General features: G+C 42.0%; 2 protein-coding genes across 7 annotated transcripts in view; one reads left to right on the top strand and one right to left on the bottom strand.

Moving 5' to 3' along the window:
- grm1b (glutamate receptor, metabotropic 1b) overlaps nt 1-2079 on the bottom strand; it is a 68889-nt gene extending 66810 nt beyond the window's left edge. For both annotated transcript variants that reach the window (XM_064334718.1, XM_064334726.1), the window contains exons 1-2: nt 1996-2079; nt 90-953 (exon numbers count right to left, since the gene is read on the bottom strand). In XM_064334718.1, coding sequence (XP_064190788.1) covers nt 90-801 — 712 coding nt within the window. In that variant the 5' untranslated portion in view covers nt 802-953; nt 1996-2079. The remainder of the gene's footprint in view (nt 1-89; nt 954-1995) is intronic.
- Nucleotides 2080-4709: 2630 nt separating this feature from the next.
- The window catches only part of shprh (SNF2 histone linker PHD RING helicase), a 37209-nt gene continuing 25118 nt past the window's right edge, over nt 4710-16800 (top strand). The window contains exons 1-12 of one of the 5 annotated variants that reach the window (XM_064334689.1): nt 4710-4917; nt 5314-5394; nt 6375-6963; nt 7539-7668; nt 8273-8491; nt 11424-11502; nt 12321-12471; nt 12804-12906; nt 13473-13729; nt 14075-14782; nt 16008-16259; nt 16380-16458. In XM_064334689.1, coding sequence (XP_064190759.1) covers nt 6382-6963; nt 7539-7668; nt 8273-8491; nt 11424-11502; nt 12321-12471; nt 12804-12906; nt 13473-13729; nt 14075-14782; nt 16008-16259; nt 16380-16458 — 2560 coding nt within the window. In that variant the 5' untranslated portion in view covers nt 4710-4917; nt 5314-5394; nt 6375-6381. Of the gene's footprint in view, nt 5226-5313; nt 5395-6351; nt 6964-7538; nt 7669-8272; nt 8492-11423; nt 11503-12320; nt 12472-12803; nt 12907-13472; nt 13730-14074; nt 14783-16007; nt 16260-16379; nt 16459-16800 lie in introns of all 5 variants that reach the window. The other 4 variants (XM_064334699.1, XM_064334707.1, XM_064334669.1 and 1 more) reach the window with 4 other exon arrangements.

Raw genomic sequence — 16800 nt, 5'->3', positions numbered from 1 at the left:
AGACATTAGTACTTGAAAGGAAGCTACTGATGTTTACAGCACTAGTGTCAGTTTAATTAAAGGGATAATCAAATTGATAATCAACTTACCCTCTGTGTGCACGGCAGACACGTACGTCCAGTTGTAGCGTTTGACAATATCCAAAAGGGCCCTGGCTTGAAGTGTGTCGGAGGGCACGACTCTCAGGAAGTATTTGAAGAGTGTTTTGTCACTCAAGTCAATACTGGTGGCAGAGTAAGCAATCTGGGGTATATTGAATAGTTGCAGTAAGTTTTGAACTTGTATCGCCACCGAACTCGAACCTGGTCCAATAACGCCGGCGATTGGTTTCTTTGTTGCAGGAGGTTGATTCGAAGGCGGCCCGTCGATGCACCACTTAGATCCGTCCTTGTCGTCCCTAATGGATATGAGCGAGTCCCTTATGAACTCGATACTTTGTTCCAAAGCAACTGAAGAGTGCCAGCAGGAGTCCCGGATTTCGCAACCCAGGGTGATGTTGGGTAAGAGATCAGGGTCTGAATTGATCAGGTCCAAAGCGTGGAACATCGCCTCCACCCTCTGAATTCCGTACTGTTCCCTCACCTCCCCACATTTTCTCTCGGCCACCTTCTCGGCGGAGGGCTGGTGGTGAACGGAGAAAAGGGCTCCAATGATAATGTCTCCGTCCATTCTGGCCACTGCGCGAGCCGCCGCTTGAGGAACCACTGACCTCTCATACTGTTTTTCCAGGAGGCAAAATTTGTTCAATAGTATAACCGGAAAGAATAAAACTCGAACAAAATTAATTTGGAGACGTTCCATATTCCGCGTTGTTCCTCTGGTTTCAGCTATGGGGTCGTATCCGCTCGGCAACTGATTTGGGTGGTTGGCTGTTTTTCCATAAATCCAAGCTTGAAGATGGAACCATCATTTGCACGAATCTTTTCCTAAACTGATCCACTTTGAGAAAATAGCTGGAAAGAAAAGTTCACATTTAACTTTAAGAAGAAAAATGCATAACTAGGCTACAGTGTTGGTCTGCTGCAATATTTCATGGTGTTATTGTAAATACACTATGTCAACTTACTGCAACATTCCGTGTTCGAACGGTTCAAGCTGAAGAAGCCAGAGGCACCCAATTTCATGTGGGTAAGCACCAAGTTTAAACCTCCGTAAAGTCAAGTTTAGATGAAAAGACTTTCACAAAAAAAACATGAGTATTTATATTATTCTTTTAATACTTCATATAGCTATGTGAGTTAAAACTGGAAAACAACATTTTTTGCTATTGATGTTCATTCTAGCCAACCGAAGTTCAGAACGCTGGACAGCGCTCCTTGGCAGCTTCGTTTTAGACATGCCCTTTACGAATCAGTCTGAAGGCAGATACAAGCTTTATGTTGGAACGGAATGCCACTGTTGTACAGATTTTATTTATTTATTTATTCATTTATTTATTTATTTATTTATTTAGCTAGTTAGAGTAGTGTGCATTTCCCATACATGTGCAGTTAATGTTTATTGTTAGCGTTTAACTGTCCGAAACCCCTGGTTTTCTAAGTCTATCTTTCACGAAATATCGAGAAAAAATGTAATCATGCATTGCAACGTAGTGGAAAAATAGTCAAGAACATGTTGTGCCACTTACCTTAGATATATGAGATTTGCTCTGCGACAAACATATAAATCAGAGGTTGTCGAAAACTTAAAATTAACGTGCAGGGAAAAACAATTTATGATAGCTGCGCAGTATAATAAAATCAAATAAAACAATTTTCATTTCCTGCGTATTGGATTGTCTCAGTTGTCTCACCATTAACGAACTGGACTGAATGAGGCAAAGTGAAGTGCGAATACCATATAAGAACCAGTCCACCTCTTGATTCTCGTTTTAAGAAACCTGTCACCAACAGAAGGAAAAACAATGGCAACAACTATCGCAATACTAACAACAGAAACTACACATATTGGAAGACCTAGACCATTATTTATCACGTTGCAAGAATGTGGACGTACCTGAATCCTTGTAACATCGTGTGCCTATTCGTCTTCTGAGCCGTGCGGTCGTTGGCTTCTTGAGTTGCAACCGCACGAATGGCCAATTTTTTAAGTGTACGCGAGTGCCCCCATCTTTTCAGCTTCTTACTGCACCTGAAAACCGGGTCACATAAACTGCAGTGTGACCCCAATAACAAAAGAGGACGTAAAGCTTCACAAATTAATTAGTGAAGGATTTAATTATTTATTAATTTAACTTTGATTGCAAAAACAACAATTTTTCAGATAAGTAGGTACAGACCTTAAAGGCAACTATTCACGCTTTGCGTTAGTTATTAAGTTATTATATTAACATTTTACTTAGCTTAGTTTCTTTCTATGGGATGGGTCAGTACAAGACTTTACAAATGTATCACTGTGGTAATGCAGCCGTGTTCTTCTTCCCAGGTGTTATTCAAGAAACTGAGTAGGATGGGATGCTTAAATGGGATCTGTCTTATCGACTGTTGCCTAAATATTTTAAATAGTCAACCAACCACTGCTGACAGCATAATTCTGGGTCTGCACATGATGCTGACAGATGTCCCTACAGGCTGCTTCTGACTCAAGCTTCCAAAAAACACTGGACATGCTGTGCTGAAAAACTCCTTAGGCACCAAATGTCAAGCGCAACCTTGGAGAGGTGCAGTCTGACTACTCAGTAAAATATTCAGTGTAAAATCCACTCTTACAGAGTACATTTGGTCCCTATTGGACTCATATGTACTCTGAATTGAATTAACACTGGACATTTTACTGTGTATGCATTTTGTGGGATCCGCTATGCAGACAAATCTGTGTCCTTATGTTATGTCTGGTGACTTGTATGACCAGGGCTCTCAGTAGAGTATGGTACACAACAGTATGTACAGTAATGAACAGGCTGTACGTCTTCCAGACACAAGTCAGTTAGATGATTAGTGCATTTCCCAAACAGTCAAAGATCGGAGCAAAGTAGGCCATCTAGTGCTCTTGGTTTCATTTTTGGGCTATAATAACCTATTCATTCAACGATACTGGCATTAATAATCTCCACAGGAGGGTACTATTCAGCTCAGTGACAGGGGTCTCTACAGAATCTGACAATGGAAAGCAGGCCAAGGAATAAACTGGTCATATCAAAGCCCTCATGACACAACTTTTTTTGTTATTCTCAGTGAAAATTAGAATTGAAGTGAATTATTCTCCAGTTGCATATGAACTTCTGTATATAAGGATCATTCAGATTAAATGATCAAGTAGAGTAATGTGCCATGCAGGAATACTTGGAAGTTGGCATGACAAATCTGAAAAATGGTTTGCTGAAGTGACTATCTTTAGCGACTTTGGACCAGACCAGACTGTGATATTTTATCTTTTGGTGTCTAGGTGATACAGTTGTCATGCCTGCCAATAGATAAAATTAGAACTATAGCATTGTGAATGTGTCCCACAGATATTGTATGAACACTGCAAGTGTTGGGATTTCTTGTAGTTTTAGATATGGTGCTCTGTATTCCCAGTATGTCTGGGGTGGTTAGCATTAAAGGCAATACATTATTACTAAAATAATATTAAAATATCTCTGGGACCATAAGATAAGAACTTGTACATTCTCTGTAGCAGTCCTACTACAAGGAATGGTTGCTGATATCCCCTATGAGTGGTTTGAAACTAGTTTGACTGTTCTTGCTTTTCCATAATATATGAATTGTAGGTCATCAATTCAAACTATATTACTGACTTGGGAAAAGGAGACATAACAAATTATTCAAACTAAAAGCAATTCCTTTATCAAAGATGTTTGTGTGACTTTTCCTTCTGAAAGCATCAGTGACTACCCCAAGGCTCTTACTTCAGTCTTCACTCAGAGATATATGAAAAGGCAGAATGATTGGGGCGGGGTTAGGCTGAAATGCTCAAACATATGTCAGCGCGGACATAAAAGGAAGGCATAAATACATATTAAGGTAAGAGGAAGGTAAGAGCAGAATTTCATATGAATTAAGCAGAGCACATTAAAACAGGGCAGTCAAACCCAACATGGGGTGTCTGCAAACACATGTTGGGGGGGGGGGGGATGACATAATGGAGATGCAGGGAAGAACAGCAATACTTCAGCCTCTGCTGGATACCCTCTCCTTAAAGACATTACCAAACGGAAAGGGTGCAGCAATGCAGCACCCTTTCCACTGTAAATACATAGAGCGCTATCCATTTTAAGGAACAAATGTGTAGCTACGATCGGCCTCCTGTGTCCCAGATATCACCCTCTAGGGAATTACTGAGATGAGAAACAGAAAAAACGACCAACACTCAGTTGTCAAGAAGGATAGAGACATTTTCTTTCTCTTTTTTTTTGGGGGGGGGGGGGGGGGGGGGGGTGATTTAGGGGAAATGAAGATGGACATTTTGGCATACATTGGTTACATTGCCATCTGTGAAAAGCATGTGGCCATCGATTATTCTATCTGTCTGAAGTTAGGAAATGAGCCTTGTGCATGTGAAACAAACCACTTTGTTCTTATTGGTTTGTTTACCAAAATACGGTTATTTGGACATATTTTAGAGAATAATGTACAATTTTCATGAAAACAATCTGAAACATCAGACTCAAATAACGTTGTTGACTGGAATATCTTCAGGCGGGCATATACTGCCCCTTAGCGTCTACATGTAGACATACAACACAATTGCAGACCTTTTGTAAGAAGGTTTACTTCCTGTAGATGCATTTAAAGATGGCGGTTTGGTCAACTGTTTAGCTGTAAAACTTAATCTAGATATTTGGCAAGCCAATATTAAAGATACGTTTACTATCAGTCAGGTAGTAGCAGAAAGCCGACAACGCTGCCAGTTCCTCTAGCAAGATCTTACCTAACTATTGTTTTTCTTGCATTTGGAAAATTAAAACAAGCTAAGGTTAGCTAGTTAGCTGCCAAGCCATTTAATGGCATCTATTTGAGCTATTCTTTGTTTCGCAGTCTATTTAAGTCTATTCAAGCACTTAAAGAAAGCTGCAGCAAACATGGTTGGACTGTTCGAAAAATAACTGCATGCTATTTTGGCTAACATAAAATAACAGTTGACTTGTTTGCCACGTATTATTATGTTGACAGATTTGAATGCATGGACACAGTTGATGTTAGCGTATAGCCTACGTTCGCTCTCTTCGTCTAACGTTAGCTCACTAAACTTTCAAGATATCAACTGGAAGTTCTACCGTTACCGTTAGTTATTTTGACTTCATCAGATTGATTTATGATATCAGCGCCATTGTCACACTGCAAGGAAATAATCATGAGTTTATTCCCAAAGATGGACTAGCCACGCGTCTGCAGAGCTGCAAACCGGCATCTTCTCTTGAAAATTAACCTGCAACAGTCTCGTCGGCGAAAAGTAAGGCTGTAGTTATGTAACACTAAATAATTTTTTTGCAGTCTGAATTCATGAGTGTATATCATAAATTTAGTCATTCCGACTCCTGATTGGACACCATCATCTTTGTCTCGTGACTTTATTTGTGAATATAATCTGCAAATTGCTTTATACCAAAGTTCTGGTTCTAAATGGGCGTAAATAAATGGAGCGAAATAAGTATACACTACTTCGTGAATGGTCTTGACAATATTTTGTTCCGATGAGAAAATTATTTATAATCGTATTAGAAAAACACTGCATTGGAGAAGAAATTTCCTGGCAATAGTGTATTAGGTTTCATGAACGTTATTGATATTTTCACAGGAAACACTTTACATGAGTAAATTCTGAATTTCTACATTATTACATCCCGCAATAAATAAATAAATGCAAAGACACCTATCTTTGCATAATGTTTCTCAGGAGCAGTACGTACTAGGTACACATACCATACCTATGTACATACATGCATAAATGGGGCGAGTCCCCTCCCAAAACCCTTTGAAAATATGTTGTGTTGACACTCGGATCCTTTGGATGCACATTTTTCCTGAATTGTTGGGTTTTGAGGATAACAATTTTATTCTCAGCAGAAAATTTGCAGAATTGACTATTGCCAAGAACATTATTTTGAAGAGGGTAGAACCTGGGTTTCCACTGAAATTGAGGCCTACTTGGTTATATTACCCCCCCCCCCCCCCCCCCCCCCCCCCCGCGCTTTCTTTTTTGTTTGCCTACTTTATGTACCATTTCATCTTTTTTTCTGTTAGATTGTGGTTGAACCCCTGCCCCATTTGGTGTGTTTGTGTAAAATGTAATTTATCAGACTTATGTTATTTAAACATATTTTTATGATGCCATTCTTGAGTAAAAGTATGCCATGTTAGAATGTCTGTGCTTCCCATGAACCCACATGTCTTTACATTGTTTTCAAAGGAACTGCTTTTTCCCTTCTTCAGACTCACAATGAGCAGCAGGAGGAAGCGTGCTCCTCCCGTGAGGGTGGATGAGGAGACAAAGAAGAGGTTGAACTGGAACATGCACGAAGATCGGAGGAACGAAGACGTAGTCATCCTGGACAATGACGAGCGGACTTGGCCCCCGGGTCCCCCACCAGCACCCCCTACCACAGCCCGGGAGGAGGCTGCTGAAGCCTGCTGCTCCACTTCGGTCCGGCCCGCGGAATTGGGTGAAGAGCCCCCGTGCACGTCCTCGGATGCCGTCGCGACCCTCTCTCTCACAGTGCTTCCTGCTTCAGACCTGGACCTGGTCTGGAAAGCTCTGATTGGAGAGTTCAGCCTGCATCCCAGACAGTTCCCCTTGGATGTTGGGAGTAGAAGGTTCTCCCTGCAGAGGAGCAGCGATCGGCTCTGTGTAAGCTTCCTCAAAGAGAGCCAGGCAGGGAACCCGGAGGAGACGGGGCCTGGCGATGAGCACTACTTCCCTGTTGAGTGTTCTCTGGGTGGGGGAGTTCTGGAGGACCTGGAGTGGCTGCAGAGGAGGAGAGTAATTCAGCTCTGCCATAATCAAGGAGATGTATACATCAAGGTATGTGGTAGCACGTGGGGACCTGGAAAAAGGTCGTAGTTAGAATGCATTGACTGGTTGACGTATCACCTGGCATGTGTGGAATTGCTTGTATTCATTTGTGGATTTTTGAGACATTTTCACAGCAAGATGTGCAAATTTATCCACAGAAATGATTTATAAAAATTGAGTCTACTCCAGCCAATCAGGTCTTACAGTAAGACATCCTTTCACTAACGCCCACATTACTCATGCCAATCGCTGCACGATTATGGATCAATAGTAACGGCAGTTGACCGTGTCTCTGTAAAAAGCACGTTACAAATAAAATGTAATTAGGTAGTCAATCCCATGAGGTTCTTATAGACTTTTTCATATTGGCAGCTGGCCCAGATTGACGTCTAATAGCTGATATATTACCAAAGGCAAATACTGGTCCTATGTTTTGGCCTATAGATATGTTGGTCTCCCTATTCTTATTTAGATTGGAACTCAAAAGCTTTAAGGAACACTTTTACTGTATGTGAGTGTGGAAGAGCATTCCCCTTGACAATTATTTGTGGGCTTCTCTTTCCCCGTGCCTGTTGGGACACCAGGTGGGGATTTACATCCTGGAGGCTTGCTTGGGACGGCCCGAATTCCTGAGCGAAGGAAATGGACGGATCAGGAAAGCCAATCATCTTCTGCAGAAACTGATGGAGCTCTTTTATGACTTCATCATCCCTGGTAACAGCCTTTCCTTGCCCGCAGAGACCATAGAATTGGAAGTAAAGTAGAAAGCAGGGATCATGAAAAGCAACTTAAAAATAGCTTGCAGTTTGCATTAATCAAGATTAAAGTGCTGTTGCACATAAATGTCATATCCCTAACCTTATGCATACATGCACGCACACACACACAAACAAACCCTTTATCTTGACAGCCAAATGAAGGTGCCTGACCCTGAACCCCGCCACGAGGACTGATAATTGTCATTGTTCCTTAGCGCTTAATCGATTACTTGCAGCAGTTAATTCTGCAATTGACTCAGCTTGTCTCATTCAAAAATTAATGGATTATTTTAAGGTGAAAACAAAAAACAGCATATACTGTGGTTCTCCAGGCCCAGGGCTGGCTACCCCTAATGAATTTGAAAACCACAAAATCGTGTCGCTAGCATATCAAATGAGCCTGTTGAATGCTGTGCAGTGACTTTGGCAAGGCCTAACGAATAGCCAGAATTCAAGAGATGGCCTATAGTATGTTGCTAAGAAGCTCTGAATCAGGTTGTGGTGAGGCTCAGATAGCCTTGTGATATGGTATACATGGTCCAGCCTCTCCCTGTCCACAGAGGTCGTCGAGAATGAAGAAGAGGAGTGTGACATGGATCTGGAGCGGCAGAACGTGGAGGAGCTATACGACTACGTCAGACACCTCCACCAGGGAGAGGGCCAGGATCTGATCCGTGATGTCCAGCACGAGGCCCTCATACCCGTCCTCAGGCCCTACCAGTGCCAGGCCGTCAACTGGATGCTGAAGAGAGAGAGGTACAAGGACGAAGTCCCTCAAGGTAGGAACAATTGTTCGCTGTCCCTTTAAAAGGAGAAATTCTTTTAATATTACATTGCTCATTTGATGTGCAGGGTCAGTGCTTATATTATCCTTGACCAAGAATACATTGTGGCATGACTTGGGTATTTTCTTAGCGGATCCTTTACTCAAGCAACTTGGACACCTACTTTTTTAATGTCTATTTATAGAGCCAAATATTTACTGAAGCAGTTCAGGTTAAGGAGCTTACCCATGGATACAACAGCAGTGTCCCACTTGGGATATGTGTCTCACATTTTGTACATAAACCCAGTTCTAAAGCATTATACTTTGAGTCACTGTAGGGTAGTTTACAGAAGTGTGCCCTCGCAAAGGAGAACAGCCTGTGTTTATAGTGCTGACTGGGAGTCATCAGGGTGTGATAAAGAGGCAGTGCTATTGCCCCAATACTGCACAGTTGCTATCATTCTGCTGGCTCTGTGGAATGCTCACACAAATACTGAAATAGCATTATGTAAACCTTAGTTTTTCCGTATACAGTGTAATCATGTTTGGTGTTGTTGGAAGGCTAATGTCATGGGGAACAAGTTGGTGTCTTTGGTCTAGTGCCGTCGCAAAACACACATAGTATCCTTGTAGGCTATACTAGCCAGAGGCACGTCTGCATATACCAAAATAGATAGCGATTCGTTGAGAATTAAATTAATCCCGTTCCAGTAGCACCAATTAAAACTACATTTGTTCCTTTGCCACTCAGATACGTCTATGTCCGTGTGGTGTTTCTGAGGGGATTCTTACAGTTCCTCACGTGGGAGCACCAGTTCCTTGCTAGGCCTGCATTGCGCCAACCTCTGACACGGACCCTGTACAACAACTGATCAAGAAGCACAATAAGCTTTGTGCTAAAGATAAAAATGGTTGCAACTGTGCAGTATTTATCAAACCTTGCTCCCTGTCAGCAACGTAAAAATAGCCTGTTCTCCTTTGGGGTGCTGATAAGGGGCACACTGTAAACCACCCTCCATCACCATTTTTTCCAAAGCAGTTTTCACACCTGCATTTCAGTCATTTCTCAGAGGTCAGTAGAACCTTTTTTGATTGCCTGTGTTAAAAAGTTATCACATTACACCTCTCCAGCCATCTGCATCGATAAGTTGCCACTTGATAATGATTGGCAACAGTGTTCGCACACTGTCGTGTGCTGCATGCAGTGTGGTAATTAGAATCAATGATGTGTGGCAGTACTATCATTTTATTGCATTGTGCTTTATTGTATTTTTTAAATATGTGGGAGGTCGCCCATCCTCATTGGAAGTTCATCTGTATCACCTGAAAAAAACTAAATAAAATGATATTCATGATAATGAAATGGCTTGTAGCTGGGGTAGGCTAATAAAAATGAAATGGATTAAAATAGATTAACCGTAATTAGATGAAAATGTAAGGTTTAAATTTTGTGTCAAAGTCAACTTTTTGACATTATCCTTTGTCATTGATCGATGATGCTTGGTGTAAACTTGTCCGTATGAGGAGATTCATCTTTCTGTATTGATGGAGCTGGTTGGAACAGATGAGTATCATTTTGCTTTCTGTGCAATATTTAGAAAGATTTTCTCACTGAACTCTCCCAATGCCCCTGCAGTGTTATTTTCAGTCTTATAGTACGTCTCATGTATTCTGATTTCTCATCTCAAGCCAGTGGACCATTTCAGCGAGGCTTTTGCCATGTTCCACCCTTAGCGTGCGCTAATCCCATAAACCCTTGCTTCAAACAACTCCCTGAGCTGTGCCAGCACAGCAGTATTTAGTGAGAATACTGGAGTAGAAATTGAGGCACTAAGAATGTTATTACGCTGCAGAATACCAATTTCCCCATGTTTTGGTATCTGTGACCCCTGCGGTGTTTTTGGGCTCCTCAGCTGTGTAGCCCAGATTTCTGCTCGGCCAGCGCTTGAAACCTTTTCAGCAGCCTGCCACACATATTTCTGTTGAGAAATAAATATAATTTGGAGTTTTCCAGCTTTTCTGCTGGGCTGCTTGCACTCAAAAATGCTTTGGTCAAATTGTGGAGGATGTCTGTCCACTGCTATAAGCCCTCTTGTGCCCGGCTGGTAGGTTCTTCCTCGCTATTGGTCTTCGTACACGATCACTGTTGATGTTTTTTATTGGAAGCGTTGATCTAATGTTATTTTGTGTGCATGTATTCTGCAAACTGTGCAGAGTACTACATTGAATCTGTCTGTGTACAGCGTGCTAGGTGGATACTGGTACACTCAGTCGCTTAGACTTTCATTTGCAATTCCATCCATATTTACTTCATCTTCATGTGTTAGGCAAACAAACTGCTTTCATGGGGGTCACAATTAACCACTAATTATATGAGTCGTCAGGTGATTGTGCTTATGCCATGCCTACGAAGACACCATGAGGATATCAGGTGTAATGCAAGTTTAAATCCCTGTGGGTCACATGCTTTTTAAAAAATGGATTATATTGAGCTACGGGGCTAAATGAATGGGTAATGTGAATTACAACACTTTTAAAGTTGCTTAGGGTAATGGGTTCTGCTAGGTAATGTAATTATATGGTTATATGTGGCATTTGTCAGAAATTACTTCTTTTATTTACATGAAATATAATTAATGGCATCGTAGTACTACTAGTAGTATAATATGAATCGTAATATCAATAATAATATATGCCATGTATAAACCTCATATACATAAATAAAAAAAAACATGTTCATAGTTAATGTAATGCACATGATAAGGTACAGGGTGGATCACATGTTGGGAGGAAATAAAAAATCTTTTTTTTATTATTATTTAAAGAAAAAAAAAAGATTTTTTGGAATTGTGCAGGCTACATGGACCCAAACGTATGCCAGACTGATTATTGGACATAACGGTGAATTGTAGAGTTAAACATTACAAGTACCTTGATCATTTCAGAGAAATCACTGCATTTCCTTTGGAGAGAGGTGGTCACACTGTGTGAAAAGAAGCTGTACTACAACCCATATACAGGCTGGTAAGATATATTGTGCAGCTGTTTTTTTTGTTGTTTGTTTTGTTTGTTCTTAAATCAGTCTGTATACACAGACAAAATCTATATTTACACAGTACAGAAACCGCATGAATCTAAATTGTGGTTTATCTGTCACTTTAATACTTCATTAGAAAACTGCATATTTTTAATAGTCTTCACAGATCTGTTTATTAGCATGAAACATCAAAATAATGATCTCTTCCTGTCTTGAGAAAAATGAAGGGAGCAGGGAGTGTTAGACGTTTCTGTAGATCAGGTTGTGATTCATGACCGCATCACAATAGGACCAACACCTGTTGAAATTTCAGTTCATAGTTCACTTGAACTGTACATCGTAAAGACTACATATGCACCATACACCATATGCTATCGTAGATATGATGACATGGTACCTGTACTAAACCAGTTATGATATTGTGCTGGCCTTTCAGCTTACAGTGTGATCAATCTCACAAAACTGATATAATGTATGCCGCATGTAATGCTTTATGGTGCATTGTTCAAGTGAAGTGTTATCAAAATTACCTTTAAAATGAAATAGATGCATCAAATGGATATATTCAGTAAAGAAATGTGTGTGCTTTTATATAGAGGGTCTGCCATGTTTGTGTGTGTGTGTGTGAGTGAGTGTGAGAGAGAGAGACTAATTAATAATCAGATTGTTGCGTGATAATTTGTATGTACGTGTGCGTTAAATTACTTTTATTTTTGTTCAGACAGCTTTCTTGTGGTTGCATGGTGTTCATCACCGTATGGCTTAAGAGAGTTATCTACTATCCGCCTCTGCCTCCCCAATGCAGTCTGATCAGAGAGTTCCCCCTGGCAGGGGTGGACTGGCCAGGTGGGATCTTGGCGGATGAGATGGGCCTGGGCAAGACAGTGGAGGTTCTGGCTCTGATCCTGTTCAATACGCGCCAGGGCCTGGACCAGGGCGGCCTCACACTTCCTGCGGTGAGGAAGCCCCTCCCCCTCCCACTCTCACCGCTCGCCCCCACTAACATGGCCGTTTACACTGGGAGGTGCAGAAAAGCTGCTGTGGTATAATGCGCAGGCTTTATCAGTGAGGATAAGGAGAAATGGCTCCTGCACACTGCTGTTGTTATCGATTGTGCTGGTTTATATTACGGTCACCAAGGCAGTGTTTGTGTGGTCCAAAATTATACAATACAATTCTAATAAAATATACTATTTCTCCTTCATGTTTACTTTACCTGTGTAACAGTTTTATACGTGTGCACATCCTGCCTTCAATCCTTGCGGTTATTTTGCTTTTGTGTTCACAGGGACAGTCGGTTAACTATTTTGTCCCCCCTCCACTGAGAGAAAGAGAGAGAAGAGATTATTTCAAGCAGGAGATAAGACAAAAAGAGAAGGTGTCCTATCCTGGTAAGTGCTGCAGATTTGGGGTTACAGTTTTGTGATCTGGGTCTGTCATGTTCTGGTTTGAAAAACAGCTTTGCAGCAGGTGGTGATGGGAGACCCATTTAATTTTTTGAATGAGAAATTGTGTGAACAATGTTTTACTGATTTTTATCTACGTAAATGCTGAAAATGACTATTCATTAATGTGCCCAATTGATTTGCTGATCCCTAGGACTAATCTTAAAAGCTTTTATCACGCTCCTATGCTCCCACGCTTCTTTTTAAAATATAGAAGTCTTACAGCAACGTTGTTTAGAAAGTCTTCTAGAGCTGTTCTTAAAATGATTGGTGCCTTTACAAACTTTTACTATCAACAAGCTTGTATGACTAATTAGAGCTTAAATTTCATATGAAGTCTCTTGGGGATGTGTCCAAAAGTTTTAGAAAATAAGCTGTAGGCTAAATTTATATTCATGTCCTAGACCCACATTTTTTCATTAGACCTTATCCTGGGCTGGTTCCTGTTTTAAATTCCTGGTATGCTCAACCACAGACTCTTGGAGTAAAAGTTTTTTTTTAAATGCACACAGCTGTACGTGTGATGCTTCTCGCTGCTATAAAGGAGATGAGGGTCGGGAAGGGCGCCTCTGTGAATGCCATTTTCACCTACATCCGCACCACGTACAACTACGACCTGCTGAAGAACCGCACCCACATCAAGAAGACCTTGGCCAAGCTCATCAAGGAGGAGATGGTGGACCAGGTCAAAGGCCGTGGGCTGGCAGGCTCATTCAAGCTCGGGAAGAAATACAAAGATAAAAATAAAAGGATGAGCGCTGCGAAACCTGTATGTATTTTTCTTCTCCTCTCGTTGTGTCTGCATGAGAGAGGGGTGAAGGATAGAGAGGGATATTTGGAATGATTGGATGTGGTCAAGCAATTGCTTGAATTGCTTTCAAGTCCAGTCCCTGCATTCGTGAAGCATGTCAGAGGAGGACTGCTGTGTACAATTAGGATTTCAGTGTTCAAATCCTAACCTTATCCCATATGAGCCAAAGTACATAACTGATTTAAAATCAACATTCCTCCTGTTTTAAGTCTTGTAAATATAGGCCTCGCTCTTTGAACATTGTACCATGGTGCAGAGCTGCAGTTTCTCAATTCTGGCACATCTCTTGTCACATTTCACTAGAAGTCTTCCAACGCAGATGGCGGGCACAGACGGAGAACCCGCAGGAGCTCGGGGCCGGGGAAAGAGTCTGCGGCGGACTCTGAGACCACAGGGGGGCGCTCTATTGAACCTGAACCGGATGCCGTCCACAGCTCCGCCCCGCCTGGCTCCTCTGTGGGAGAGAGTAACTACTGCTCAAAAGACATGCGCTTGCAGGAAGAGCAAGGTGGGGATGAAGCACACATCCATGCTCAGGACTGCCAGCACGCCAGTGATCTAGCAGTTGGGACACAGGACCCAGCCGTCAGAGCCAACAATGGTCTGTGTCCCACCTCTGTGAGGGAAAGTGAACCCGAGGTAAAGTGTCCCCCAGAGGAGATTTTGGGGAGCCCCCCATGCCTCGAAGAGGGTGTGCCTTCTGTACGAACCTCTATGGTCCTCCCCTTTAACACTCCGGACTACCGCTTTGAGTGTATCTGTGGGGAGCTGGGCCTAGTGGACTACAAGGCACGCGTGCAGTGCCTGAACTGCCTGCTTTGGCAGCACGCCGAGTGCGTCGGCTACAAGGAGGAGAGCTTGGGCACTACGCCCTTCTACTGCCCCCACTGCCTGGTAGCTATGAAGCCCGTGCCCACGGGCGCCACCCTGATCATCTCTCCAAGCTCCATCTGCCACCAATGGGTGGAGGAGATCAACCGCCATGTTCGCTGTTCCTCCCTGCGAGTCCTGGTGAGGCTTCGGTTGAGCTCTGAAAGTGATACTGTCGCTTGCTTCCCTTTTGTAATTTACAGCAGGAGTACTAGCACAATTAAATGAGCTTGATTGTGGCACATTTTATTGCAGCTGTAGTTACAATAAGAGCTGAAGTAAAAATGTAAGAAATTGGTTGGGGGCTAATTTTGAGGCTAGGGGTAGACGATGTTGACAAAAACCCATGTTGTGATTTGTTTTTGCATATATTTGGGCATACACAATATAGCAGGATTTTATGTTCATTTTGAGTCTGAATTTATATCCAGTAATCTAAACTCTCTCAGATTGAAGGTGAAGCCTGCCTCTCGGAACTGTGGGGCTATATTTAAATTCTGAGCCTCACATTAATAAGGTAGAACAATCTTGCTACCTTATATCAGCTCAGGGACATAGCTATGATTGTTTATCTTTTTCTGTCACTGAAAAAGTAATTTTTCTTCTCGATTAGTTTACTGCAATTCTCTACACGCTGGCTTAAGCAGTCACGCATATCTAGGCTTGTTCCACAGCAAGAGTTTTATTTAAGAGCAGTAAAAGGACACACATCACCCCAATCCTTGCTGTACTCCACTGGCTTTCGGCTATTTTTTAAAATTCATGTAAAATTTGTATTAATTACTTTTTACGTTAAAGATTTGCCCACCTTTCCCCCCTACCTATATTTCTGAGCTTTTCGTGCCCTATACTGTACTTCTGGGAGATTACTCAGGTTTTCACAGCATGATCTCCTGACTGTCCTGTGTTCCGGACTTGAAACTAAAAGTGAGAGAGCCTTCTCTGTGAGGCCCCCCAAGCTCTGGAATTTGTTGTGTTATGTTTCTGTTTAATGTTATTTTAATGTGGTCTTTTAAGTCCATGTCAATTGTACTGTACAATTATAATTTATTTATATAATTATATAATTTATAATTTGTACTATAGGCCCTACTTAGTAAAGTTATTGTTTAAGTTATTATGATATTGCAGATGTTGCCATCAAATGCTAAGACTAGGACTTAGAGCAGACAGTCCTGATCCTGGAACAGCAATCCTTTTCAAGGATACGGAGGCCATTTTTATTTTGCTTTGTTTTGGGTGTCGTTTTTATGGGTCCTTGAATTTGGGGTAAGGGCACCTTGAAAGGACTTTGACTTGTGCCCTGAATTTATTTAATTTGGTAAGTGTGGAAACCCTGACCGTTTGTTTCCTGTCGTGGTACCAGGTGTACCAAGGCGTGAAGAAACACGGGTTCATCCAGCCCCATGTCCTGGCCAAGCAGGACGTAGTCATCACCACCTACGATGTGCTCCGCTCCGAACTTAACTACGTGGACATTCCGCACAGCAACAGCGAGGATGGTCGCCGCTTCCGTAACCAGAAGCGCTACATGGCCGTGCCCAGCCCTCTGGTGGCTGTGGAGTGGTGGCGCGTTTGTCTGGATGAGGCACAGATGGTGGAGTGCACCACCGCCAAGGTCAGGCTCCGGCCCCTTAAGGCTCCGCACACAGAAAAAGCAACTCGCCACCAATCAGAATGAAGGTTTTCTGTTTCTGTTTTGCGTGAAGCCTCTCAACGTGTTTTTGTCTCCCCCTAGGCTGCAGAAATGGCATTGCGCCTCACCTCCATCAACCGCTGGTGTGTTAGTGGTACTCCAGTGCAGAGAGGCCTGGAAGGTGAGTTGGAGGGCAGCTGTCTTTCTCTTAATTAAAGGCACTTCATTAAATTAAATTGGCATGATTTAATTGGTTGAAGGGTTTATTGATTATTAGAAAGACCTTCTCACAAAGCTCCCTTTTTATCTCACCACACTTTCATCTTTCATCAGAAAGTCAAGCACTATTGCACATACTATTGATCGCAGGATTGGATCATGCTAGAAACACCACGATTCGCAACAGAATTAGAAAGAACTGCTTTTGAAGTATATGCACTCCAAATGTAAAATTAATCGTGTGTCCTAGGCAGCTTAAGGTCTTGGTGGTTATCTTGATCATTGGAGAAAGTTTGTGCAAATG

Source organism: Anguilla rostrata, chromosome 1, assembly GCF_018555375.3.
Source record: "Anguilla rostrata isolate EN2019 chromosome 1, ASM1855537v3, whole genome shotgun sequence".
Lineage (NCBI taxonomy): Eukaryota > Metazoa > Chordata > Actinopteri > Anguilliformes > Anguillidae > Anguilla > Anguilla rostrata.
Note: the sequence above shows the minus strand (reverse complement) of the source record. Positions and strands in the feature narration are given on the sequence as shown.